Source organism: Staurois parvus, unplaced genomic scaffold, assembly GCF_062004578.1.
Source record: "Staurois parvus isolate SC_StPar_1 unplaced genomic scaffold, SC_StPar_1.0 ptg000898l, whole genome shotgun sequence".
Taxonomy (NCBI): Eukaryota; Metazoa; Chordata; class Amphibia; order Anura; family Ranidae; genus Staurois; species Staurois parvus.
Genome location: NW_028318694.1, coordinates 1,093,524 through 1,115,709, shown reverse-complemented (window position 1 = coordinate 1,115,709; position 22,186 = coordinate 1,093,524). Strand labels below are relative to the sequence as shown.

At 39.6% G+C, this 22,186-nt stretch overlaps 1 protein-coding gene across 2 annotated transcripts in view; it reads left to right on the top strand.

Annotated features, from left to right (window-relative positions):
- LOC149442236 (homeobox protein Meis1) overlaps nt 1-3,414 on the top strand; it is a 192,235-nt gene extending 188,821 nt beyond the window's left edge. The window contains exon 12 of one of the 2 annotated variants that reach the window (XM_089656326.1): nt 2,159-3,414. In XM_089656326.1, coding sequence (XP_089512452.1) covers nt 2,159-2,442 — 284 coding nt within the window. In that variant the 3' untranslated portion in view covers nt 2,443-3,414. The remainder of the gene's footprint in view (nt 1-2,158) is intronic. The other variant, XM_089656327.1, reaches the window with a different exon arrangement.
- Nucleotides 3,415-22,186: the final 18,772 nt, after the last annotated feature.

The window sequence follows — 22,186 nt, the reverse complement described above, 5'->3', positions numbered from 1 at the left end:
GTCACCACCAGGGCACATAGAAAATAATTGTCCTATATTATTATTATTATTATTATACAGGATTTATATAGCGCCAACAGTTTGTGCAGTGCTTTACAAAATGAAGGCAGACATTACAGACATTACAGTTACAAAACAATTTGGTACAAGAGGAAACAGAGGGCCCTGCTCATTAGAGCTTACAATCAAGGAGGAATGGTTGAGTGATACAAAAGGTAATATCTGTGGGGGATGAGCTGATGGAGGAAATAAAAGGCAGTTTACTAGTTAGAAGCAGGAGAGACTTCTTTAAAGAGAAAGTTTTTTCAGGGATCGTGTAAAGGTAGATAGATTAGGAGATAGCCGGACAGATTGGGGTAGGGAGTTCCATAGGATGGGAGAAGCTCAGGAGAAGTCCTGGAGGTGAGCATGGGAGGAGGTGACACGGGAACTAGTGAGCAGAGGGTCGGTCTTGGGAGGATGGAAGAGAGTCGTTTGGTTGATATTTTGAGACCAGGTTAGTGATGTAGCTGGAGGCAGAGTTGTAGATGGCTTTGTAAGTTATAGTATTTTTAATTTCATTCATTTGGTCAGTAGGAGCCAGTGGAGGGATTGCCAGAGAGGGGTAGCAGACACCTCTGATGGTTGGTAAGGTGGATGAACCTGGCAGCAGTATTCATGATGGACTTTATGGGGTTTATTTACTAAAGCTGGAAAGTCCAAAATCAGACTCCTTTCGGCATAGAAACCAATCAGCTTCTAACCTCAGCTTGTTCAATGAAGCTTTGGCAATGAAACCTGGAAGCTGATTGGTTTCTATGCAGAAGGGAGTCTGATTTTGGACTCTCCAGCTTTAGTAAATAAACCCCCATGTATCTTGTTTGCATTACAGCGCAGCCCAGAGGTGTGGTGCAGTGAGTGGAGCTAAAAAGAAGACTGCATTTTATCACCGCACACAGCAAGGCACCATATGTCAATGCACAATAGCACAACGCACCACGCTGAAAGAAATGTCACTTTATGCACTTGCGCATAAAGTTGACAAAAAAAGAGAACTGTATGACACGCCGAAATGCGCATCACACCACCAATGGCTCATTGCAGCTGAAACCAACAGTTTGCCGGCACACTAAATCACTCTGGTTTAGCGTGCAAGCAATGTGAATGAGCCCAAATACCTAACTCCTGGCACATTTTAGTATTGGATGAGGTGGGGGTAGATAAAACTCCTGTCAGGTTCTAATTTTATGTCTGGAACACCATGGAGAAAATTTTCCATAACTGCCTCTTTTTGTGGCAGCTGTACAAGAAACGGAGGTGCAGTTGTCACCAAGTCAAGAAGGCAGATACAGCAATAAAACATACCTTCCTTCCCTTCTAAAATAGTTTTTGCTTTAGCCAGTGTCCCTGTTGAAGAGATAACCGATCATCTCCTGTTCTGTGTCGCCAAAAACATTAAAAGGCTAAAGTGGTTAAAGTGAATAGTGCCCATTTACCTACTCCCGTTTTGCCATTAGAACATAAAACAAACCATCATCATCATCATCATCAGTGCACTATGTTGTAGCATTATATGAAGAGCACTTGCCATTCTGGTCAGGTGATCATTGGGAAAAGATAAGCAGATTTCTGAAGGGCTGTTCTCAGGGTGAGATGTAGCCATCTTAGGCCACCCAAAAGTTAATTCTTTGGCAGTCATTATTCCAGTGAGAATTAGAGTCTGATTATTTTTATTAATTTGAAGGTTTGACTCTGGAAATGTCCTTTGTAGCTGTAAGAATAGCCCATATCTGAATATTATTTTTTTCATCCATGGTTTCAGAGAAGATATTTTGTATCTGATTTAACATATTAACCTAAAACTTGCCAGTAGCACAGATCTTGTGGACAATACTAGCTATACTTTTACTAGTGGATTACAATATGATCTAGTTTTGATTTCATTCTGAAGTTATTACATTTGTGAATCAGTACAGGTGCTAGGAAATGATTTTTAAGCCATGATACTGTGCTTCTAGAGTTCACATTAGAAAAAAGTAAATCACTTTTCCCCCAGCTAAAGTTTTTCTTTTATATATTATTTTATATGCATGCTTATTCTTTTTACTTCATTTTGAAAACAGATGAACACAATGGCAAACTTTGTTATTTTGCTTATTTCTTACCCTCTCTTTCTTAGGACTGCAAGGTATGCCAGGGAATTACATATCTCCAAGTGGGCCAATGGGCATGAGTATGGGACAACCAGGTTATCCTCCATCACAGATGCCCTTGCATCACACTCAGCTGCGCCATGGGCCGTCTATGCATACCTACATTCCTGGACACCATCACCACCCAGCGATGATGATGCACGGGGGACCTTCTCACCCTGCAATGCCAATGTCAGCCTCTAGTCCCTCAGTACTTAACACAGGAGACCCCACCATGAGTGGGCATGTCATGGACATACATGCCCAATAATTTAAGGGAAAAATGTCTGAAATTCCGAAATGGCAAATTTCATGTGTTGTCTTTCTGCCACAACACCAGAGTTCCAATCCTGGCACCACATAGGAACAAGAACATACTTTGACATAGGGAACGCTGACAAAAAAAAGCAGATGCTGAAAATCAACTTTTTTGGGGACACGATAAATACATATATAAGACATTAAGAGAACAAAGAGTGAAATATTGTAAATGATATTATACTGTTAACCATATTATGTTGTTTCTTATAGATTTTTTTAAAAAAAATGTGAAATTTTTCCACACTATGTGTGTTGTTTCCATAGCTCTTCACTTCCTCCAGAAGCCTCCTTACTTAAAGCCTTACAGTTATCCTGCAGACGACTGAAAGTCCTCATTTGCAGGTCATTTTAGAACATTATGATAAGTATGTCAGGCAGAAGATCTTTTTTTATTTCAATCCAAGGATTTCAGCCATGCGCTTTTTCTCTGCAGCTTTGTCTATTTTTTTTTTCTTTCTTTCTTTCTCTGTCTCCGTCTTTCTCTCTAGCCTGGGGCTTGAATTTGCATGTCTAATTCATTTACTCACCATATTTGAATTGGCCTGAACAGATGTAAATCGGGAAGGATGGGAAAAACTGCAGTCATCAACAATGATTAATCAGCTGTTGCAGGCCAGGCAGTGTCTTAAGGAGGCTGGTAGGAGGAGGCATGGAAACCAAAAGGCAATGTGTTTGGAGCATAATTGTCACAATGGAGCATCAGTGTCCCCATTCAGCGACAACCAATCTGTGCATCACTTCCTGTTTTCATGCAGCTCAAAAAAAGGAAAGCAAGAACTGTAGAAGATTTATTTTTAATACATTGACTTTATTTCTCAGCAAGGCATCAGTCGTGCATACATTTTTTTTCCATAGTCCCATCATGGAACATTTATGTAAACATTGTAAATAAATTTTGTGCAAAAAGGACTGGAAAAGATAACTGTATTGTTGCAATTTTTTGTATAAATAGAAGTTTGGTATGAATCGGCATGCATACAAATTGATTTACAAAGTGGGATAAGCTAATTATACTTCCTTTTTTTGTTGTGCTAAAGCAAATGCTTGTTAGTAAAGTAACTAATTTTTTTTATAAAGGAACAAAAAGCAAAAAAATAGTCCTAGTTAATAAACATTGCACATCAACAATGACAAATCTGGCTCAAACACTATCAGTTAATGACATGTCACAATTTAGTAGCTCTACATTCAGGTGGGGTTTACTAAAGGTTTGCTAAACCAGTGAGCCCATGTTTGCAGTGAAGCCCAATATAGGTCAGGGAAAGTACATTTTTTTTTCAACATGACTGGTTGTTTAAAGTAAACATAGTTTTTCTGGTCTGGTTTTTCTGGGTTTATTCAAAATACATTACAAAGAGTAAAGTATCATAGCCCATAACAACCATTATGAAAAGATCCTTACCACATGTGTAATAAATAAACTTAATAAAAATCAATTATTAATGCTGAGAAAGTGATAAACTAAATGGTATAATTTATTCTAGCTCCTCAAATCTGTGTTTGTTTCAACAATCAGGACACCAGGGTTTTCTGTGAGTGATCTGCTTTTTTTCCACCCTTTTACACCCAACATGCACATTTTTGATATATAGTATATAATTTCATACAAGCACACTTTAGACTGTGAACCTGGCCTCTCTATTGGTTCATAACTGATAATCATATTAATATGTCCTACCTGTCTGAATTCTTTTTTTTTCTTTTTTTTATCCTGAGGCCAATCATTGTAATGTTTTGCAGCTCATACCCATTGAATTACTGTAAGGCACCTAAATTAATTCTTTTAAATGACAGTCTGTATATGGGTACTATTGTATACTTAGTAAACCATTCCCTTAATGAAGAAAAAAGTCAAGCCCAAAAACTAGAGAGGAAATTAATATATGTAATGTCCATTAAATAAATAAAAAATAAAAATGTGATTCATTATAAATTAGTGAGTAAAGTTAATATTTGCAATGTCTAGTAAACCCTCATCGTTATTTAAAAACAAAGCCATTTGAGTCACCAATTATATAACTTTTAAACTTGTAAAATACTGATGCTTTGTTTGTTAAATAAGGTTAAGTTGTGAAATAAGGATAAACATGTTATAAAAGGAATATTTGAAATTCAATACGGAATATCTGGAATGTATATTTCAGATTTTTTTCTTAATTTTTTTACAGGAAATATTGGTTGTGAAATAAATAACAATGATCTTGTCACATTGGAGTTTACAATATGCATGAATATACATTTACATGCTTAAAATAGAAAGCAAGGGGCAGATACAAAATGATTAACAAGTTGATTACACCGATTATTTAATTCTATTCAACTACTGAACTCATTAACATTAAAATCTTACATCAAGAGGTTTTAATTTCCTACTAAAAGTAGTTATTGAAAATGTATAATCCAGTGATGTAACTCAGCATTAAGAGCCATTATGAATCATAAATACATTGACATGTGTGAGAAAAATTGGATATTTTCATGTTTAGTAAAGAGTGATGTTGTATGTAAAATGGTAAGTATGCAATACTGTGCCTGAAATGAAACACAGATATACTATGAATAACTGTGGAAGAATAATTTCTCTGGGGAAAACTGAAAAACAGAAGGTGTTATAATTCAGTTTTGTATTTCAAATCAGCTTTATTGGGGTGTTTATACTCTGAAATAAAGTTTACATTATGAATGTATTAAATTTATGTATATACAGCATAAATTTATGGAAATTTGGAATAATTACAGGATTACTGATTGAGCAATGGTGGTACATATATACAAATCCAATGATCATTATCATTCTGTTCATTGAGACCCTATTATCTCACCCTCAGGTTTAAAATTCACCTAGAACAGGTGATTCTGGAGGTCCTAAATTAGTCCCAGTGGCAAAGACCCGCACACAGGCCATAATTCACTCTGATCTCAGAGTGCCATTTGGGAGCTGTTACCTACATCACTGGTTCTGATAAGATTCACTCTTACCAGCACAGCTGTGAGATAGTCTGTCCTTCTTAGGAGGGCTAATGACCTTGGGGGAGGACTAATGGTAAGGTCCAGTGGGTTCCCTGGAAACAGATAGCTGGGCAGGACTGAAGGGGTCACTGGAGACAGAACCACAGCCAAGGATGGAGAGAGCCCTAAAGAAGGCTGATGACTGTGGCTGGCTGAGTCCCTGAAAGAAAAGTTTTGACTTGAGTGTGAGGGACCACTGAGATTAGAACATTGGTCAGATCCAGTAGTTCTGGATTCATGGTGACCAGAACTTACATCCTTGTGTCTGCTCCTAGTTCTTTTGTATCTGGTTGCCCACTCTATTCATCTGTCTGGCTTTAGTGGGGTATGATCAAAGATCAAAAATCAAAATGAAAAATCACTCTACAGAAACATTCTCTCTTTATTTTTTAATACTACTCTTTGTGTGCTTTCTGGTGTTTGAACTGTTGGTCATGGGAAGTGTTCCTGTGCAAACAGTATCGTGTGATCTTTGTAAAAGCAAATATTTTAATTATTTGGAAAATGAACTGGTTCATTACTCTTAGCTCATTGGTTCCTTCTCCCCTCTACTTCAGGATGTTTTCTCCACTAACCTGGAGTCCCCACTACTCAGCACAGCCATGAAATGTTCCTCCCTGACCTTCAACCCTCAGACTAAAGCTCCAAACACACGATGAATGATCGGTTGAATGATCGTCTGGTTTTTTTTTTGCATGCTAGTCTCATAGCGATAAAGAAAACGTTACGAAGTTACATAAATTCTCATAGAACAGAAAAAAATTCAGAAGTGATGGCATGTATTGTAAAGTATTTGTATTGTATTTTTGAATGAAAACTGTACTGATTAAATTAAAATTGTATGATCTGGTATAGTACAAGAAAAGTTTTTGTGTTTGTTCCTTCGAATAATTTCGGACGAAAGCTGTGTACTAATGATCAGATTATTATGCGATCGTTTCGAAAGCGGTAGGTAGCGATTTTTTGATTGTGTGTACTAGGCTTAAAGCCTAGTAACTTTAGTAACCTTTTCTTTATCAATACGAGACTAGCATTCAAAAAAAAAAACAGACGATCATTTGTCCAATATTCTCATCGTGTGTATGGGGATTTAGTTTTGAATTCTGCTGCAATTTGCCAACTCTGACCAAAATCTGACTATCCCGCCTTTCCCCCATAAGTCTTTGATCTTACTATAGAGTGACATTTTTACCAGCTCTTATCAGGAAAGGTTATCATACCCCTTGGTCTATCTAGGTACTTGACTTCCTCCCTACCTGCACTCAATAAAAGATTTGGCACTTGCCTACCTTACTCACATCTACTCTACAGCTTTGAGTTCTTACTAGCTTTGCTGAGGGATATATTTTCCTTCCAGGTATGTGAACCCCAACCTTTTCAGTGGGATGTCCCAGCCCAGTATTTCCCATGCAAGTACATTTCCCATGTGACGTTTTGATTGTGAGACTTCTTGTAATAGTTGATAGACAATCTCCTATGGGGTTGTCTTTATTTTCCTGTTAATTTCAACCCCCTACCCAGTGTTGCAACAATATGTCACTGGGTTTCCAATAGGTCTTATTGACTTAGTACATCCTTTTCCTATCTCCTTTATCTCTTGCACCTCCAATGCATTTTCCACTGCAGGAATTATTTCCATCTTGTTTGCTGGGGTTCTTTCAGGATCTCTTAGCATCTTGAACCTTTCACCTTTTATCTAAAAGCTTTTTTTCTCCCCATTCTCGGGTTCCTTATACACCCTGTTCCAAATTATTATGCCAATTCTATTTAAGTGTCACAAAGATTAAATATTTTGTTTTTCAGTTTAACTCATGGATGGCATTGTGTCTCAGGGCTCTTTTGATCACTGAAAACAATCTCGGACACCTGTGATAATTAGATTGGCAGGTGAGCCCAATTTAAGAAAAAACTACTAAAGGAGGGTGTTCCAAGTTATTAAGCAGAGCACCATTTTCAAGCAATATGGGGAAGAAAAAGGATCTCTCTGCTGTCGAAAAGAGTGAAATAGTTCAATGCCTTGGACAAGGTATGAAAACATTAGATATTTCACGAAAACTTAAGCATGATCATCGCACTATTAAGAGATTTGTGGCTGATTCAGAGCACAGACAGGTTCGTACAGATAAAGGCACATTGAGGAAGATTTCTGCCAGATCCATGCTTCGGATCAAGAGAGCAGCTGCTAAAAGACCATTACATAGTAGCAAACAGATATTTGAAGCTGCTGGTGCCTCTGGAGTCCCACGGACATCAAGGTATAGAGTCCTCCAGAGTCTTGCAACTGTGCATAAACCTTCTATTCGGCCACCACTAACCAATGCTCACAAGCAGAAACGGCTGCATTAGGCAGAAAAATACATGAAGACTAATTTTCAAACAGTCCTGTTCACTGATGAGTGCCGTGCAACCCTGGATGGTCCAGATGGATGGAGTAGTGGATGGTTGGTGAATGGCCACCCTGTTCCAACAAGGCTGCGACGTCAGCAAGGCGGTGGTGGAGTCATGTTTGGGCCAGAATCATGGGAACAGAGCTGGTCGGCCCCTTTATTGTCCCCAGAGGTGTTAAAGATGACCTCTGCAAAGTATGTGGAGTTTATGACTGACCTCTTTCTTCCCTGGTACAGAAGGAAGAATTATGCTTTCCGTAATAAAATCATCTTCATGCATGACAATGCATCATCTCATGCTGCAAAGAATACCTCTGCATCAATGGCTGTTATGGGGATAAAAGGAGAGAAAGTCATGGTGTGGCCTCCATCCTTCCCTGACCTCAATCCTATTGAGAACCTTTGGAGCATCCTCAAGCAAAAGATCTATGAGGGTGGGAGGCAGTTTACATCCAAACAAATTCAAGCAGAAACTGTCCAAAAACTCACAAGTTCAATGGATGCAAGACTTGTGAAGCTGCTATCAAATAAGGGGTCCCATGTTGAAATGTAACGTGACCTGGTAAAATGTTTAAAAAGTTAAAATGTTGTTAAAAGCTTGATTGAAATAGCTTTTGATTTCAGTAAATACGCTGCAAACACAACAAATGACAATTTTCAGTCCTTTACAACCTATAAACTGTGTAATAATTTGGAACAGTGCATTGCAAGTTTTTTATGTTTAAAAAAAATACTGTTATCATTAGGAGGTTTGTTCAATAAAATTTGAATTGTACTCTTAATAGTTGATAACATGAGAATTATGCTGACTGTAATTTACATCAATTATTTAGGCAAATGAGAAAAATATAATTTGCATAATAATTTGGAACAGGGTGTAATAATGAACCTCACTTGGGGACAGAGTAGCCTAGATCTGATCTTCCCCTGGCTTCCAGATTCTTCTACTAGTTGCCTTTCAGGGAATTCACTTTTTGTGGCCTCACTATTGGAATCGAGTTCAGCCATCTTATCTGTGGCTACTTGACTCCCCCTCCCTGGGCCTATTCTTATTGTCTTTATCTTCCTCACAGGAGGTTTGTCATCCACTTTCATGCAGCTGGCTGGTTATTTGACTCTTATTCTTTCCTTCCCTACACAAGCCCCTTTATTTCTTGGGGTAGGGTTCTTGGGCGTATCCAGCACCTAAAATTGCCTTTTCCTTTGTATGGAGCCACCAACGACATTTGCCTTATGTTCAACCAACACAAGTTTTTGCCAGGCGGTTGTTTGACTTCCTTTGTCATTTGCTCTGGCCATGTCCTTCTACTGTTGACAGTTTGCGAGTTGGCCCTTTTTGTTATTTCCTGTAGGCCTGTTGCTACTTAGCCATTTGTTGACCACTCCTTTATGACTGCTTGGAGGCTTACCATGGTCTATGAGTCAATTCTGTAATGTACGATAGAAATAAGAGAAAAGTTGATGTACTTATAAATTTTATATCTGTGAGTACAGTAAAAAGACACAGGTCCCTCCCCTCTGTTCTCTGATTTCTCTATTGCTTGCTAGAAAGACTGAAACCTCACAGAGTGGGAGGTGTTATATGGGTGTACTAGGGGGCAGACTCAGACAAGACTTTTGCCAGGGTTCCGTCACGATCGAGGTATAAGACTTTTGGCATTGGGCCATACTGGAATAAAACAGGCTCTGCAGAGAAAAGATCTCCTGTCTTTTTGCAACAGTAGTAAATGTGTTAACCAGATAGTAATCCATTTTAACATGAATCGGTGTTGTTTAACTGCCTCCCACCCGCCATATAAGGAAATGACGGGTGGGCGGGCGGAGGCGGCGGCTCTCTCATTCTGGGAGGACGTCATATGACATCCTCCCACTCTAACTACACATGCGCTCGGTGTGGTGATCGGCAGTGCACTGTGTCCCTGGGACACAGCAGATCACCGATCACACCGTCGGCTCTGTCATGTGATCAGCTGTGTCCAATCACAGCTGATCAAATGTAAACAAGGAAATGTTGGTTATCAGCAGTCCTCTCCTTACGCTGACAACGCGTGAGGAGAGAAGAGCCGGTAATCGGCATTGGGACATCTACACTGATCATCGGCACTGATGATCAGTGCTCTGATGATCAGTGTAGCCCCATCAGTGCCACCTGTCAGTGCCCATCAATGCCACATACAAGTGCCCATCAGTGCACATCAAAGCCATGTATCAGTGTCTACCAGTGCACATCACTGCCACATATCAATGCCTATCAGTGCTGCCTTTCAGTGCCAACTATCAGTACCAGTCAGTGCTACCTATCAGTGCCCATAAGTGCCGCCTAACAGTTCCAATCAGTGCCGCCTATCAGTGCTGCTTTTCAGTGCCCATCAGTGCCATCTATCAGTGCCATATATGAGTGCTGCCTTTCAGTGCCCATCAGTGATGCCTGTCAATGCCCATCAGTGATGCCTGTCAATGCCCATCAGTGCAACCTATCAGTGCCTCCTCATCAGTGCCTATCACTGCAGCATCATTAGCGCACATCAGTGAAGGAGAAAAATTACTTATTTACAAAATTTTATAACAGAAACTAAGAAAAAACTTTTTTCTTCAAAATTTTCAGTCTTTTTTAGTTTGTTTAGCAAAAAATAAAAAACCCAGTGGTTATTAAATACCACCAAAAGAATGCTCTATGTCTCAAAACCCCCCCAAAAAATTGTTTGGGTGCCGTGTTACATGACCGCGAAATTGTCATTCAAAGTGTGACAGCTCTGAAAGCTGAAAATTAGCCTGGGCAGGAAGGGGGTGAAATTGCCCAGTAGGCAAGGGGTTAAAAACAAGCAGTTTATCTAAAAAAAGAACAATCCAAATATTACTGAATACATAAAAATAAGTTAGCACAGTACACACTGTTTGAAATTCAAGCACTTTCTAACTGTTCAACATAATTAAAATTCTCAACATTCCTTGTTAATTGTGTTGCCCACTGCACTCTGTCAAGCTCTACATTTTCCATTTTATTTACTGTAGTCAATGCTCTATAGCAGTCCAAATATGGAATTTATCAGAGGTCACATATGATTTCCTTTTGGCAAAACAAGAATGTTTTATTAGTAGTTTAATCATTTAATGGCTGGTATACATGTTATTTGGGTTCTAAAAGTGGCCTGGTTGTTTATGTCATCAGAAATTTCAGCAGACAAATGTTCCACACAACTAAGGGGAATATACCTATACTTTCTGTCCCATAGCCAAAACAAGAAGTGAGAGGAAATCCCTCCAAATTAAGGGAATCCCTCAGGGCCCCCAAGTCACCAGAACTATTGTTCCCATTGGAAGATTTCTGCTTTATTACTTTTCTAGGGACAGCCCAAAATTTGGGATTTGCTTTTACTTTCACTTTCAATGATAATGGTAAACAGGACAAATAGAGGGGGTGAACTTTCCTAATGGGGGCACAGACTGCAATAAAAACCTAATAGGTGTTCTAATATATCTCCAATCAATTCTAAATAAAAAAAAAAAAGTTTTGCCTTTAATTATACTTCACCTCAACTTAACTCCTAAACTTTTACCCTTACCCCTTTGATATTAAATATCAGGTATAATTCACACTATATTATAATTCTGATAAACAGAGCAAGCAAAAATATTATCAAGATAAAAACATGTCTTGTAAAAGCTTTGGCACATACAATGCATAAAATTATCAGCACAAAAAGCCTGCAGTGAAATCTCTGCAGCAAAATGAAACAGTATGTTTTATGGTGGCCTCATCATAAACCAGCAAATTCATATTCATATAAAATATCCAAGGACTGTTATTTTTTTTTTTAATTAATTTTACTTATTGAGTGCTTAAACTAAATGCGGATTAACTATGCTGCTTTAAAAAAATCACTAATTTAGTTGATTACCCCCAACTGTATATTCAAGAACAAAAATCTAATATTTTGCAGCTTGCCGGTCCTCAGATATGGTGGCTGCATTTTTTACACATAAATATATATCAGCCCACCTAAGCTTTCTGTTCCTGTGGTTAGATGGTGGTTTGTTACCAACAGGGTTGGGTTCTTGTATTTCAAAGAGCAAGATTTTCCCATTGGTGTATATCTTACACTACTAATTTAACCTGTTGATGCTGACAGTATGCAAATATGCAGCCTATCAGCAACTAGGCCTTGACGCCAAGTGGACGCAGATTTGCATACCAAAAGTAAACAAATGTGCTGAGAGTGCATGCCCTGCGCTCTCCTGGCACATTTACTGGTGCCTTCTACTACTTGCGATTGGGACCTTTCTGATCATCTGACCGCTGTGACATCCAGTCACAGCTGTCACATGACCCTAAACCCCACCCCACTTCCCAGCGTCACAAATCCCTTAAAGGGCCGGGATGCGTCAGCGTCAAGGGGCTAAAACCACAGGTGCAGAGATATTGCCCTGCTATTGAATGACTTGGAGTTTTTGTGCGTCCCAGTGGGATTGATTCATGTTAGAAAGAACATGCTTATATATCATGCTTCTTTTTTTTCAGCTAAGTGCCTGTGTACTATAAAGATCACTCATGGTGCAGAGGAAGACATGAGTAGGGAACAGCAAATCTTCCTGGGTTTTATTCCCAGGGTTTCATCAAATACTTCTGGAAATCTCTGGATCCCATTGAAGTCTAATGAGGGGGGGGGGGGGTACCTTGATTATAAATTCTGGCTATTTTCAAAGCTAATAGGAACATTATTGTCAAAAAAGTCTAAAAAAGCCAGTGGTGATAAAATACCACCAGAATAAGCTCTGTTTGTCTCAACAAATGCTAAAAAGTTCATTTCGGTACAGTGTTGCATGACTGAGTAATGGGCAATTAGAGTGTGACAGCGCTGAAAGCTGAAAATTGGCCTGGGTAGGGAGGATGGTGAAAGTGTCTGGTATTGAAGGGGCTAAATACAACCATCTAAATCTTGTACACCCAATGCAAAAAAGGGCATCCAAGAGGCACTGGGACTGTGTTTGAACAAAGTAGTGAGAGGGTAAAAAACATTTGAAGAGTTCAGTGGCTCAGGTTAGGCTGCTTACAATGGGAAAGGCCAGCAGATTACCAGGAAAATATGTGATATATATGGAAGGAGCTCCAGACCAATAAGAGTCCAAATTAATTTATTTATGTTATGTTAAAAGACAGCCAATGCATTTCAGGGGTCGAAGGAACTCCCCCTTCATCAGGGCTTCGGTTAAAAATGAAAACCTTGAATGGACTCAAAGAAAGGCCTTCCTGTCTGAATCTGTGCAGGGGAGCTAATTGCTGGAGTAGGATCCCTGACCAGCAGTGTCTGCATCAGCAGTCAAAATTAATTTTATACATTTCAGCTTTTTAGTTGGTTTTAGTGTTTGGCTGTGGCACCTAATTTTTTTTATCAATGGTAAGAGGCCTGAATGGAATAGTGGAAGAAGCAGCCACAGCAGATCTAGCAGCTACATCGAAGTTTGAATAATGCTAAACAAAAAAGTTAAAACCCTTACACCCATGCACATTTATCAGTGACAAAGAGTTTAATAGCATAGTTTGTAAGTTTTTTAAATTACCACACAATATTGTTTTGGAATTTAATACAATTTTAAAAAGAAGGGAAAAAAATTTTAAACCACAATCCAACATTCCTCAAACTCCCTTCCATCCTTTTATCCTCTATTATCCCCAAATTATTCAAAATATAGACCAAGTTGTGTGGCAGGTTTCACCTTGTAATAAAACATAGAGTGTCTTGTCTGAAATACACTAGCAACAAATAATGTTTAGTGGCTAGACAATATGTAAGCATCTTGGTTTGTCCACAGTAGTGAGATAAGGCAGGTTTTCTCTTAAACATTAAATAAACATTAGAGTAAATTATTTGAGAGATAATAGCTATAAACATTGTACAGTGGCGGGACAGTATGTAAGCAGCTTGGTTAGGCTGCAATACAAGACAGAGAGATGAAACACATTTTTTTCTTTAAATCAAAATTAAAGTGGTTGTAAATCTCAGACATGAAAAATAAACAAAGCACATCCTTCTATAGTGTTTACTACCTTGAGTCCAAAGCTCTAAGTGTGGTTCTGCCATGATTTTTCCTCTTTCTGCTTTCTGAATGATTAATATCTGACAGGTTACCTGACACAACAGCCTCCCAGGAGTCAGCTCACTCCCTTCCAGCACACAGCAGGGTTTTAGCTGTGAAGGTTTTGCATGTGGAGGTAGTAGGTGACAAACAGGTTCTTCAGGACAAAGTGGTGGTCAAGCCACACCATCTAGAGTCAAGGCACATCTTTTATATCTCAGAGTGGACATACGTTCCTCCTCCCCCTCCTATTCTCTTCCTAGGTGCAGAGCAGCCACTTTCCTGCTAATATTCCCTTTTCCTCCTCCTCCTGTTCTGCATTTCCCACCATAGTCCCACAAACTAGCTATGAAGAGTCATTGTAATTAGGAGATACAATGACAACCAGATGGTGGACACAGCTGTGAAAAATCCAGCAGAAATGACAGAAATGCGCACTCACCGACCGCGCATAGGAAATGCGCATATGTGTATTAAAATCCGCAGGTGTCGTTCTCCCTCAGGAAGGGGTGTCATCAAGCGATGGTCTGCTGGACTCAGAGGACCTCCTCAGGATCAGGGTAAATCAACCAGGTGAAGGCTCCCTCCTCTGGGTGTAGTATGCACTGAAGGCTGTGTCTGCTGGTCTGGTAACCCCGACCACGCATAGGAAATGCGCATATGTGTATTAAAATCTGCAGGTGTCGTTCTCCCTCAGGAAGGGGTGTCATCAAGCGATGGTCTGTTGGACCTCCTCAAGATCAGGGTAAATCAACCAGGTGAAGGCTCCCTCCTCTGGGTGTAGTATGCACTGAAGGCTGTGTCTGCTGGTCTGGTAACCCCTCAGTAAGGGGCAAAAGATGGGAGAGTACCCATAGTGTAGTATGTCAAACTTTATTAGTAGCAAACTTAGTATAGGACAGGTCAGTAATAATACTGGCAAGAGCCAGAAAGTACAAGATAAAAAGTGTGTTACTGACCTAAAGTAAAATGGCTGCCAGACCTCCTCGTGGTCTGGGCGGCGATAAGGCGTCACAAGCTGTCAGTTCCTCCTAAGGAAAGGCCTTAGTACGAAAAGCCTTAGGAGTACCAGCGCTGGAACAAGATCTGGAGCTTGACTCTACTATCTAGCCTGGTAGAGGCATTCTAGCACAGGCACCTTGGGAATTTGCCCTTCATCTCTTGTGGATTGCCTTGGATCCCAGATACCGCAATGACCCCTCTATGGCATCTCTTTGATTTGAGTGGGGGTGAGAGGATATGTGCTGGGGGCACATTGGGTCGGGAGAGGACTTGTGTTAGAGAGGGGGGGGGGCCTGATTTCAAATTGGATTTTCTCCTATCCCAAAGCATCTCCATATATTCTTATCCCCCCCCCAAAATCACTCCTACCCTTTTAAATCTTTTTTACCTGCCCCCAACCCTTTTGAGTCAAAGCCCCCCCCTTTCATGTCTCCATGACTACTGCAGAACAATGTCCCTCCTCCCTGGCTCCTCCTCCTAGCCTGTGTCCACGAGAACGTTAGAGCCAAAGAGGAGGCTTCAGTCAGCTCTGCAGTGAGCTGTACAAGCAGCCAGTGGGAAGAGATGCCACAGTGGTTAGGATCCTTGGCACCCCACAAGGGAAGTGAAGCAGGTGCCCATGTTAGTGTGCCCCTGTGAGGTGCGTTAGTGGAGGCAAGTGCTGGAATTTGGTCTGACACTGGGCCTTGGGATTCACAGGATGCCAGTTTTTAAATCAAATCTTGGGTCATAATTTATAGCTAGCACTAAATGGATAAGCTTTAAGGACTTTTAAAGTGTTGTCTATGGACAATTATGTGTACCTTAGTTTGACACTATTTCATAGGCATGCATAATTTTGAGGCTTAACCACTTCAAGTCTGGACACTTTAACCCCCTTCCCGTCCAGGCCAATTTTCAGCTTTCAGCGCTATCACACTTTGAATGACAATTGCGCGGTCATGCAACACTGTACCCATATGAATTTTTTTAGCATTTTTTTTTAGACAGATAAAGCTTTATTTTGGTGTTATTTATTCAACTACTGGGATCTTTATTTTTGTTTGCTATATAAATGAAAGAGTCAACAAATTTTGAAAAAAGGTGTTTTTCTTTTAAAATGAATAATATTTCATCATAAATCTTGGCCAAAATGTATTCAGTTATCTTTTTAGTAAAAAACAATAACCCAAATTAGTTTATAACCAAAAATTATAATTTAAAAAAAAATTTTTTACATTTTTATTTAATTTTTTTTATATAATTTATTTTTTTACATACTGTCACCCTAGCAGTACAGTATCACCATGGTGACACTGTACTACTTGTGGGGGGTTATGAAGATTTTTTTTTTTTTACACTGATTGCTTTTACACCCATAAAGGCTGTAAAAGCAATCAATTCTCCATCTTTCTGGCTGCGTTCTTGCAGCCATTGAGAAATACTGTGTGAGCTGTGATTGGTCACATAGTACAAGGCTGTTGTGCATAGCTTTGTACCATGTGACCTCTGTGATCATTCACAGATTTCACACGTAGTAAGCAATGATGTCAGAAGTAACATCTTGCTTACTACTCTTCATGTGATCACTGATTGCCCAATCAGTGATCACATGATCGGGACCTCGCATAGGGGTCCCATGCAACGATCGGTGTTCTACTGTGATCCAGCGGGCACTGGATCACGGTGCTGCACGCTCCCAGGGAGTGCGCACAAGCAGGAGGCGGGGAGGCCGTTTACAAATGGCCACCCGCCCCTGCACTGCCACTGCCCAGCCATTTATATACAACGGCCAGACGGGAAGTGGTTAACATGTTGGTATTTATTTGCCCAGCACAACCTCGTCATCTTTTATATTTTACCAAAATAATGGTAATATATTTGTGTACTAAAACTAACTTTAGTGTATTCATGTGTTATAAATGAGAACTACAATTCTCCAGCGTCTTTGCTTTCAGAAAATATATAATGTTTGGGTATGTTAACAAATCTTCAGCCCTAAAATGTGCATTTTTAAGTGTACATTCAAGCACAAAAACAGCTCTGCCAGCAAAAGAGCTTATGAATGATTTAAGCAATGGTGTTTTGGGTGAACCTGTCCTTTTACATGGTGGTTGAATTAGATCCTATTTAGCTTTTACTATGGACTTATCCTGCCAACTAATGAGGAACCAAATATCCTTCAAGTGTGTTTTCACTGAGAAAAAGAATGCCAGCCTATTGCAAAGTAGAGCCTTCTTAGAACCAAAAGTGTTAACGTCTCATTTTATCACATATCCCAAAAATAGGGAGATTATGCTTCATTTCAAGATTGTGGCCCTGTGACCAACTGTTTATCCAGAACAGCTGGTGTATAGCACAGACACTGCCTAATATTATAGAGCCATTTATTCAGCATACATCTGGTCATGGCCTGTTGGCCATCATCAGTACAGTAATAGGAAAGCACAGTTTTTTTTGTTTTTTTTTTTCATATGGGGTAGAGCTTGAGGACCAACAAATAGTGAAACCCGGAAGGTTACAATGAGAAGATGGTGAAAAGGGATTAAAGCAACCAAAATCCCTTCACCGAACCAATGAGTAGCACGATAAAGAAATAAAGGACAGTGAAGGGCTTTTCAATTTCTTTAGTCCATTCTCACCAAAACCTTCTGAATTATACTTTCTTAGAAATCTAATTGCAAACCCAGAAATAATATACAAACTTTATGCAAATAGGTTTCTGGTATGAATCAGATATTTCACTACAATACATTACTGGGATCCTTTCATAACGACTTTCTATATTTGACATGATTTTCTGACAAGTCTGTTCACATCAGTATGCAGGTTTGGAAATAAGTCATCATTAATTTATATTAATTAGAGTTAGATAGCAAGTTCTAAAATAGTGTGCTTTTTTTAAAGAGCAGCCCAAAAGAGCAAAAAATTTGCATTTCAATTGCGTTTCTGTAGTCATTAATCAATAGTGGTATTATAAATCCACGTTTTGTCCCCACAATCAACCTCTACCATTGTTTTATGTAACTAGTAGATTGCAAGAGTTATTACAAAGTAAAATTAAAAAATGTAATTTCAGCTAAAGCTAAAAAAATTCAGCATTGGATTGGATCATGTGTCTTACAGTACACACAAAGACCTACGTAACTATGAGAAGATGTATTCACAGGAAAGGGCATATTAAGTGGTGGGGCAGTAGAAGACAATTTCTTTCTATAGTAAATTCTTTACTTATACTTGTCTCATTTGTTTAGCTTTAACATTTCTGTACATCTGTTATTTAGTAACTAAATCTAAGCTCTGTTTTATCTTGTTTGAAGTGACTGACAATTTTACTTCCAGGAAAGTAATCGATGTTGGGCCTAGGTAAGCAAACCCACCACTTTATATATTGACCTGCCTGGATTTTTTCAGCCTCAGAAGTAATGCTATTCAAGTGTGTCAGTAGGAGGATAAATTGCCAGTGGGTAAAAAGAGCTGCTGTAGCTATAAAGCACAGGATTCTAGAAGTGCTAAAACATACCCGCACCCTCTAAGACCATGGAGGTAAGGGCAAATCCCAGGTCACTCTGGTAGGCACAAGTCCAACTTCCAGGCAATGTCAGGTGTTTCCATTACATTTGCCCCTCACATATTCCTTTTGGCTAATTACTATGATGGCTTGCTTCACTGACCAATAGAAATGTACAGAAGACAGTAAAGGGTAGATTTACTAAAACTGGTGCATGCAGAATCTGGTGCAGCTGTGCATGGTAGCCAAGTTCAGCTTGTTCAATTAAGCTTTGGAGATAAAACGTGGAAGCTGATTGGGTTCTATGCAGAGATGCACCAGATTTTGCACTCTACAGTTTTAGTAAATAAGATCTAAGAGTCAGGCAATGGTGACATTATCAGGAACACAGAAGCTTTGCTTCTCTGGGGTCATTGCAGTATTTGCCATAATGGCAGGCAGTTGCAGGTTGTTGAGTATGTGCAGGCACCTCTATGTCATTTTAAAGCATTTATAAAGCTAAAACTTTTTTTCATTTGAAAAGCATTCAGAACCCTTGTCAGTTTTAGTTTTCAATTTTTATCTGTGTCCCATTTGGGAGTTTTCCTTTTACTGCCTGTCCTGTACACATAGCAGGAATTGAGTGGAAATCTCTCACTCTTTTTCTGAAGCCGTTGTTGAAATTTGAATTAGGGGCGAGCAGAAATTTCCACATTTTGAATTCAATCAACTTTTTTGAAATGAAATCAAATTTATGGTGTTTGAATTTTAGTGCTGACCCATAGGGATTTATTTACTAAAGGTTAACAGTGTAAAATCATTCTTACTTTTGCATAGAAACCAATCAGCTTCCAGGTTTTATTGCCAAAGCTTAATTGAACAAGCTGAGGTTAGAAGCTGATTGGTTTCTATGCAGAAGTGAGCCTAACTTTGCACTCTCCAGCTTTAATACATAAACCCCATAATGTCATGTAAACACTTAAACCCTGTCCATCAGCCTCACAGCAGCCAAAAAGGTGTGTGAGCTGGATTACCTAGCCCCTGACTATACAAGGGTAGACTGATGGCAGCTATAGTATCAGTGTGCTGAAGCTGGTAAAAGAACATAGAAGATCTATTGCTGATTCAATAGATAGAGATAAGTGTAAGTGATTCACTGGGCTATGGGTGGGTTCTGTGCATTGTAGTGGTAGTTAGTGATAAGAAACCTGGCTGGGTATGATTCTCTGAAACCTTGGTGAATTCATTGTAAATTTCACAATTGTAAATTGTAATTTATAATGCAAACCCCATTGAATTCAATTGGAGGCGAATCATAAAAATCAGCTCTGTCCATTTTCAAGGCTAATAGTCAAAGGGTTGATGAATAAAGAATGTGAGGAGCCAGATGCTAACTGGGGAAACATGGTACACACTGCATGATCATAGTTTTAATACATTTCTGAAGAGTCTCACTTGAAAAAAAAAAAAAAATGGGTGGGAGTATGGGATCCAGTTAAAATAACTGTGTAGGTTTACTCATAAAAACAATTGCCCACTCTTTTTTGAGGACTTGTATCAGGCATAGATAAGTGAAGAACAGAAACACAATGGGCTCCAGGTATGTTCTTAGAGAGAGAAAGTCCTCACAGATGGCTGGCAGAAACCTGCTTGCACTGTTGACCTGGAGCAGCTTTCCCCTCTACTGTGTGTTCTTCTAGCTGGACAGTGCATCAGGTAAAAGGGGCAGAAATGCATTTCCCAGGGAGCTTCCTTTCGGTTAAGCCTAACCTGACCAAAAACGCTTTGCCACCCCTTTTACCTGACACACAGTCCAGCTAGGAAAGCATGCAGCAGTGGGGAACGCTGCCCCTGTTTGTTGGTTTGAGTGGGTTTTTACTGGCCTGCTGTGAGGTCTCTCTCTCACTGACAACATAGCCAGAGCCCAGTGCAATTCTGTTGTCCACTTATCTATGCCTGATACAAGCTACTGAAAAGTGAGTGAGATATTATTTTTTATGAACAAATTTACACAGTGATTTTACCAAGATCCAATGCTCATGTCCATTTTGTTCTCTATGGTCTGGTTGTGCTTGGCCTGGATCCTTGGGAGGAGCCTGCAGGAAATGTTCCACAGACTACAATGGATGATGCTTATTATAACTGATGGACGCTAACCTTTTTATTCAGACTGATATCATAAAAACTTGTGCACTTGTAATTCTTGATTGTTGTTTTTCATTTGCAAAAATCTATTTCATGCAGCTTTGGAAGTCAAAAAACATAAAGAGTGTTTATTTTGTACTGTGAACATAGTGCATACTCAATATACGCAATAATGTAATAATATAATACAGCGGTATCTCTTTTAATTCACATTTTGAAAATGACAGAACACATGTATTTCTGCAGGCCAAAAATCCACATTTAAAAGATAAGAATGGAAAAGCTTTTGTGGCCATACTTCTCCTGTGGGTCAAAGGAGTGCTATTTTTGCTATCCTGTGACTCAGAATAAGCTGATAACAAGCTATTGTCCTCTATCAGCTGACATTCCAGAGTCACTCTAGGCTTTGGAAGAATCCCAACGTTAATGTCGGGATCAACCAACTGCCTGACTCCCGGCTCTGCCTCTAAGCACGTAGCTGAGAGCGAGCACCAGCAGTTCCCACCCCTGCCCAATGCTCCTGTGAGCATTGCAGGAGCAGAGTAGGGAGTGGTGACTGGCAGTCACTGCTCTCTAATCTGAGCAGATGGAGAACTGAGTGATCAGCTTTCATATGATTGCTCAGCTCTCAAGAGCTGACCTAGGACAGCTGCAGCATCACACTGATGCTGCAGCATACAAGTCAGTACGTGTTTTTTTTTCTTTCATAAACCCCAAACATGCCCTTTATAATATATGCATATTTTACATTGCATATTTGGAGAAAATAAGAGTTATAGGATAAATGAAGTTTAAAAATAACTTGCAGGAGTCAAATGGTTACAGTGACTGCTACAATATAGTTCATATAGTTTGGGCACCTCGTGTTTCCCAAAACACTGCAAGCAGTGCCCAACTTGTACAGGGCCAGTGCTGTGTTTCCATTCTCTGGTCCTCCAAAGAACAGGAAAGCATAGCCTGTATTGGTCTAACCATTATTCACTTGTAGCCAGCCCAGTACATAACCTGCCTAGCCCTTCCTTCCTTGCAGTATATAGCCCATTTTGAGAATACGTGAAAGGGGAAATATGGGAGCTGTTGCCATGGCTCTGAACCCCATTTCAATCTTTCCTCTAGAGGACTGCTTCTTAATTTTAGCCCCAGTGACTAAATTAAGATTTCCTTCTCCTTCAAAGGCTCATCTGCATCCTCCTACTGGATTAGTTTCCCAAGAAACAATGTGCTGCACTTACACAGTAGATGATGTCCCACATTTCAACCTGTGTGAAGCTAATGCCTATCATGTTACAAAGATCTGGAGCATTGGTGTAGTAAAATTTCATTGGCCCCACACGTGCTAGGTAGTGCTTGACAGCAGATCAATTCACGACAGTGGCAAATGACTGGATTAGAGAAAATCATCCCATTGGGCAGTACCTTATAATTATATATGGTCCTTGTTTCTGGAGAACAACTGGAGCACCCAGGAATAAAATGAACTTAGCGTTTTAGAGATGTGCTGCACTTTAAAAAGGACACATCTCTAGTCTATGGGCCATTACCATCAATCACTGTGATTTAAGCACCTAATGATTTAAAGTTATAGTGGGTTGGTTTGACCTGCCTTT